General features: G+C 31.8%; 1 protein-coding gene across 2 annotated transcripts; it reads left to right on the forward strand.

The window, feature by feature from the left end:
• Positions 1–518: 518 nt before the first annotated feature.
• LOC139527504 (uncharacterized) lies at positions 519–7,116 on the forward strand. Of its 2 annotated transcripts, none has more exons than XM_071323013.1 (5): positions 519–588; positions 1,353–1,769; positions 4,488–4,891; positions 5,305–5,547; positions 5,993–7,116. In XM_071323013.1, exons 2-5 carry the CDS (start codon positions 1,364–1,366, stop codon positions 6,593–6,595), a joined length of 1,656 nt encoding a protein of 551 aa, XP_071179114.1. In that variant the 5' UTR covers positions 519–588; positions 1,353–1,363; the 3' UTR covers positions 6,596–7,116. The 2 variants fall into 2 exon arrangements, with proteins under 2 accessions (XP_071179114.1, XP_071179107.1); XM_071323006.1 differs by having other exon boundaries at positions 536–733.
• The last annotated feature ends 293 nt before the right edge of the window (positions 7,117–7,409 follow it).

Raw genomic sequence — 7,409 nt, forward strand, 5'->3', positions numbered from 1 at the left:
AATTCGATTTATTTAAAAGATAATAAAATTTCATATTGATGTCGGAGCTCTTTTGACGGTTCCTATTTCAATTTTTCTCTGTTGATCTCTGTACGTGATACCGGTATTTCTCATGTGCTTAATTTTCTATTTATAATTCATATGCAAAACTGACGGTTATTCTAAATATAGAAAAAATTGTAATAAGGGCTTACTATTTTTAATTTTATACACTTATTTTTAGAATTAGAATACATGTATCAATAGAACCACATGTAGTTATTATATATATATATATATATTGAATTGTTTAGAAAATTGATGATTGTGTATACATTTCATCGCGTAATATAAAAAAGGGTTTGGAATATTTTTCGATAAAAAAGATAAAAAAAAAAAGGGCATAAATGGTTCTGAAAAGTAAATAACTCCACATAATAAACTCTAAAGATTTTGAATGATGCAACTAAAATCAAGAATCTATACTTAGAACAAATATCATGATATAGTATTGATGTTTTCTTGTAAATAACAACGTTGTGTTCTCTGATTGGCTCAGAATGTTCCAGGTATCGTACGATATTATAAGACCATATGCCGGGTTTAAATGTATGTATATTTTTTTGTTGGACTTTGACCGTTGCCATCCATGCATGACCATTACAAAACACTGGATTATGGTAGTCATAACTTATAAGAAAATTTAAAACACCAGTATTGATCATTATTTGCAAAGGAGTCGAATAGACAACAGGTAGGATCATATAGGTTAAGTTATTTAAGTTATGTTATTTTTAAATGAACTGACTAAAAATTATAACACGTGTTGAGCTGGAAAAAAATATCTCGAAATTCTGTCAGTCCAGTACTGAATCGAGATAATATACGAAAAATAAATCATAAATAAGTAGTACCTGTTCAGATCAGGTAAAAGGCAGTTCAACTGACCCCCATTCTTAATTATTTAGTATGCAACTGCTGATACTATCTACGATCAGCTTGTTATTTTTATTGATTCTACCGCTGGACAGAAGATTGATTGATTGTTGTTTGCTGAACGCCCAGTGGAAAATATTTCATGATATTTATAAGCACAAATCATTTAATTAATATAAATTAATTCTACAGAACCATGTCAAAATAATGTACATATGATAGATATAGGAAGATGTGGTGTGAGAGTGAATATGTTTTTAATAGAGGATGTTTTTGTAATGTCTCTTATATAGAATGGCTTTCTTGTATATCTTACATCTTTAGTTTACACTTTGTAATGCTGCATTATATTATTGTGCGATGAGGCCTCTTAAAACTTAATTGAGTTTTCTATTGTCAGGAAAAATCAAACTAATAACAAAATATTAATATTTTAGATTGAATAACAATGGCAACTATCAAAGTGAATAGTCCAAATGTAACGTACACAGAAGAATACATAGAATCTAAATATGACTACCAAACATCACAGGTACGAAACGGTCCTGATGGGACTATCAACGTTACTCCTGTCACCACACAGTACACATTCCGTACAGAAAGGAAGGTACCAAAACTCGGAGTGATGTTGGTAGGATGGGGAGGAAACAATGGTTGTACTGTAACTGCCGCCATCTTAGCAAACAAGCACAAAATGTCATGGCATACGAAGGAAGGCCTCAAACATGCCAACTATTTTGGTTCTATAACGCAGGCTAGCACTGTTGGTCTTGGTACCGGACCAGAAGGAGAGGTTTATGTTCCAATGAAAGACATCCTGCCAATGGTAGACCCTAATGATGTTGTTATTGATGGTGAGTACCGTCATACAGGTTCATATGTATTTATTTATGATCTATAGTTTAAAAAAAAATGATATTTTATTTAGGGGAAGAGGTGACATGAAATAGAGGTTCCTTTATTACATAAGATCCAAATGGAAGAATTATTCTATAATAGTTTTTTTCACTTATAACTAATATTACAGTATCTGTTCCTTGCGACATAACTGGTATAGAATATGTGTTCCAACAGGAACACATGATTGCATTGTTTATAACAAAGTTTTTTCAGATGCTTCTGATAGGAGGACACATTAATATATGACAGGGTTTCATCTAAACGAAGCTGGATTACCAGTCACAAGTTGAAGCAGGCAACATCCTAAATATTATAGTTTTTACAGCTTTTTGTTTAGTGCATTGTACGGAACCAGGGTGTGTCAACAATTGACAATTGTCCTTGCATATGCAAATGTATTTCTAAAAGGACTCTCTTTACAACACATCTTTCAAGAAATAATAATCGTATGTCATGAATATTTCGGTATGACGTGAATATACTCACTAGTATGGGGTCTCGTATGTCATGAATATTTCGGTATGACGTGGTGTACTCACTCGTATGTAACGAACATTTCATTATAACTTATACATGAATAGTTTATAACCTTGGAATATTTCAGCATTTCAAATGATAAAATGTTATTGAACTACGAGTATTCATTCTCATAAGATAGGATCATTTTGATATACATTATGATTAATTTTAATGATACATATAGAGCGCTATTGATTGTTATAATTCAGAGTGAATCAATAGCATTATATGTCTATTTCTTAACATGAATGGCGAGAAATAAAATCTATATTCCCACCCGGTTCAATAAAGTACGTTGTAGTCAAATCACAAACCAGAAGTAACCATAAACATAGAACGTACGAGTTGTAAAATCCCATTGATAGATCGACAGAAAAACCTTAAATTGGCACACATTGTAATCGGCATGGTGTATTTACATTGTGGTATTTAAACTAATAAATGAACTCCACGTATTAAAAAGTAATGACTATTCTATTTGCTGACCTTATAAGGTAAAAATAAGTTCGTTATTTAGGTCGTGATTGACTGCTCCTATAAACTAGGACGATGTTTTTTATTTCTAAAATAGAAATCTGTTTAAGAGTTGGATATGTCGTAACATATATGATAAGCATTCCATGCTTACAAGCTAAAACCAGTCCTAAATTTGAGTCCAGTGAAAATTCTTCCATGTTTAAAAAACAGTTTTTGTTTGTACATGTTTAAGCGAATTTTCGTTTCTGTTTTACTTATTAACTAAAGTAAAATACTTTTTAAATGATTGTGCTTCATTGTTTTGAATATAATCCCTAACGACAAGGTCTAAATGTTTTAACTTGCACAGTTCTATTGCTTATGGTGTACAAATACGCGGTAAATGAATATCAAGAGCTATTGGTCAATTGGCTTCTTGCGTATTTTAGTATTTTTATTTCCACGGCTTTTGATGTTTTATGAACATTTCGAAAGACGGTTAATCTCGAAAACCGCTTCAAAGGATTTGGTCAAGAATGTCAGTCGCGGAGGGTATCATCAGCCAATTGATCGATTCTTCTGCACTGAACTTATAACGCACAATTTCCTTTTAAATCCTTTTTATGTATGTCACAACTAGATATTTCCCAATAAAAGTGGTCCTTATTTTTTTATGTTTGTATGGTGCGATTTACTGTTACGGCACAAGATAGACAAAGGAAGAGGTTATCATAAAAATACTTTTTTAACATACCCCTGGGTGTCCTTTTCATGTCATTTATATGAATCATGCATTGTTCATTGTTGTCTTTCTTTTTACATCTATCTTCTTCAGTGGAGACGGTTATTGATTCATAGTTGGGTGTTCTTCTGTACTGTCTACTTGAATATTTTTGGTTTTTGCTGTTTTCTTTGTGTTAATTGTCTTAAGTGTTTTGCAATGGTATTATCGTTTCTTTTCAAATGTTTGAATATCGCTTTGGCAACTTTCGCCTCTCTTACATGTATTTAGATAACGAATTTGACAATATAAAAAATAAAGAACTGAAGAAGGCCAATGGCCGAAACGTCTTGAAAAATTGGTTTATTTATACAATTATAAAAAGTATGTTCCCTATTGGAATTTTGAAAACAAGGATATAAAAATTAATTAAATCGTTACTCGCAATATCAGAATATTCATCCTAATACAAATGTGCCTATGTAAAGAGTTAGAAAACACTGGCATGCATTATCATTCATATAAATAAGAAATATGCCCGCTTTGTTGATTGAGGAAGTTTAATGAAAAACTTGAGAAAATACTGTTCAGTTATAGAACCTCAGAGTATAGAACCACTCTCTGTTAAGGCATTTACACGAACGGGGATCAAATACATTATAAGCTTGTGATCGTCATGTATAACGCATATTGTTGTTCATTTTTCTCTTTTCCCTTTTTCAAAGATGGCATTTCAGAATATATCAGCAAGGACATTAAGGAAGGTCAATGTTTAATCATAAGATTAAAACGACCAACTCGTAAAAAGCACCATAAAACACTAAAAAAAAAAACCAAACACTAGTATATTGAAATATGTTAAAGGAACACATATTTAAGGTGCTTTTTGCTCTAACTGCTTTCAAGAATTTTGTTAGACATGTAAATCTACCTTAATAAAATTCGAAATTGAATAAATGTTTTTTTATTATTACAGGATGGGACATTTCATCCATGAATATCGCTGATTCAATGGAAAGAGCTAAAGTGCTAGATTATAACCTACAAGTACAGCTTCGTCCTCATATGAAGCACATGAGACCACGCCCATCAATTTATATACCTGATTTCATTGCTGCAAATCAGGAAGAACGGGCAGACAATGTTTTAACTGGTAGCAAGAAAGAACAATTGGATCGAATCCGCAAAGATATCCGTGAATTCAAGGAAGAAAGTGGTGTCGATAAAGTAATAATTTTGTGGACAGCTAACACTGAGCGGTATAGTGATCTCATCCCGGGTATCAACGACACTTCTGAAAATTTGTTAAGAAGCATTAGGGAAGGCGAAAAAGAAATTTCTCCTTCAACTCTATTCGCTGTAGCATCTATTCTGGAAGGAGTGAGTATATTTGACATAAAATACATATTAAAAAAAAAACATGTTTGTAATTGCAAATGGTTTGAAATATTTTGATTGATGGATGGTTGGGTAGGAATCATATATATAATTAGATATACAAGCTGAAAGTTGAAGTTCAACCCTCGAAGCAATGGACTACTGATACAAGTTTTTTACCATCCTGCTTCTGATTCATTTCTGCATTGGGTGTAACAGTATACAAAGTATTGACCTCCTCTCGTAAAATCAATAAATTTGAAGAAGAAAAAAAAGAAATAAAGGTTTTTAATTATTGCACATTTAGCAACTAAGATTTGAACAAAAATTAAAACAATTCAAAAAGTGTTATGTGTCTTGATGGATGAACAGTTATAAAACTATGAGAGTAATGATGGCATTTCTTTTATTTTCAGGTTACATACATCAACGGGTCTCCACAAAACACATTTGTACCAGGCGCACTTGAATTAGCCAATAAGAAGAAAGTATTTATTGCTGGTGATGATTTTAAGTCAGGACAAACAAAACTCAAGTCAGTTCTTGTTGACTTTCTAGTCAGTGCTGGAATCAAGCCGGTCTCTATCGTTAGTTATAACCATCTTGGAAACAATGATGGTAAAAACTTGTCAGCTCCACAAACATTCAGGTCAAAAGAGGTTAGTATCATTTTGCATTTTAAGTACTTTTACCAATATTTAACCTTCTTTTTTTGCGCTATCTGAAGAATCACAGAAATTTATAAAAAAAAAGATATGCCATGTTGGTAGAATTAACAACAAGACAATTTATCAAACAGAGTTCTATAAATGATGAGGATAAGAATACTTTTAAAGCTATTTTTCAATTTTGAATGCTGTTGTTTTAAACTTTCGAAAAGTTAAAAAAAAAAACATAATTGCTATTAACTTTTTCAAATGAATACACAACTGTAAACACATACTGGCTATAGATTAAAAGATATGAACAAACTATTGAGTAAACATGACACACACTTAACAAGTCTTTGAATTTTGCAATATTTACAGAAGAACATTTTTTGTAGATAACAAATATCCAAAAAAAAACATTTCAAAAATTCTAATGGTAATTTTATGATTTCAGATTTCCAAAAGTAATGTTGTCGATGATATGGTCGACTCTAATGATATTCTCTATCATGATAAGAAGAAGCCTGATCATTGTGTGGTCATCAAATATGTACCTCATGTAGGAGACAGCAAACGTGCAATGGACGAGTATACGTCAGAGATAATGATGGGAGGATCCAATACCTTGGTGATTCACAACACTTGTGAAGATTCGTTATTAGCAAGCCCTCTTATAATAGACCTAGTCATTATTGCTGAAATTTGTGAACGAATTCAGTTTAAAACTGAAAATGACAACAGCTTTCAAAGCTTTAATAGTGTTTTGACAATTCTGAGTTATTTATGCAAAGCACCGTTAGTACCCGCAGGAACACCAGTCGTAAATGCCTTGTTTAAACAAAGGTGCTGTATCGAAAACATCTTCCGGGCTTGTATCGGATTAGCTCCCCTGAATAACATGATGTTGGAATACAAACACCAGACAATTGCAAATCCCATCCAGCGTGACAACTCTTCTTCTATAATTGCAATGAAGAAAACTGCTCAAACAAACGGTGCACCAGGAAAACAAATAATTGTATCTAAAAGTGACAGTGACACCGATTGTGAAAAATGAAAACAGACAAACAAAAGTGTTGTCAAAATGTGAATGACAGTGGCATTAAAAGGTCAAAAACGGTTCTTCGCTTGGAACTAGACGAAATGAAATAGTTCCATAATTCAGCATTTGAAGTTGAGGGGTTCTATCTCTGTACTTGTTGTTTTAGCAAAAGCAATATTGCATATCAAACACGAGTACAATCTTTAAAGTTAAATATCAATGAACAAATATTCAAAAATGTCACCGTTTTTTTTTTTATCTTAATATTTTTATTAGCCTTTCTTGTATGTCTTTTGGAAATGAAATATCAAAAGTATATCTTGTTTTAAATACGTTACCTTAATGTCCACTTACAACAATCAGTTCTTTTGGTTTTTTTATGGATAAAGACCATCTGTATTTTATTAAATATAGATCTGATATCATGATTACATACTCATTAGAAGGTTTACTATTTATTTTAGTAGTATTTATAATTTGCTGTTTACACATGTTGAAGATGTTTAAGAATAAAAATAAATATTGTCATTATACAACTGACTCGTATGTGTATTTATTGATTTAAATGTGTATAAACAACTATGATATCAGGACATGAGATGATAGATCTAGTTATTTTTGTTAATTTAGACAAATCATAAACTTTAGGTAAAACTACAACAAGGTAAAGAAATGTAGTTCCCTAATCTGATGTTGACTGGAAAGAACGAGTGCTGGTATAGCTACGTTCTTGCAAATGTAACCAACAATCTTTGGTTGTGTCCTTTTAAGGTTGCTGCTGTTAAATTAAGCAAGATGTTGGTATTGCAACAATGTGGTTGACTATGCA

This window comes from Mytilus edulis, chromosome 1 (genome assembly GCF_963676685.1).
Source record: "Mytilus edulis chromosome 1, xbMytEdul2.2, whole genome shotgun sequence".
Lineage (NCBI taxonomy): Eukaryota > Metazoa > Mollusca > Bivalvia > Mytilida > Mytilidae > Mytilus > Mytilus edulis.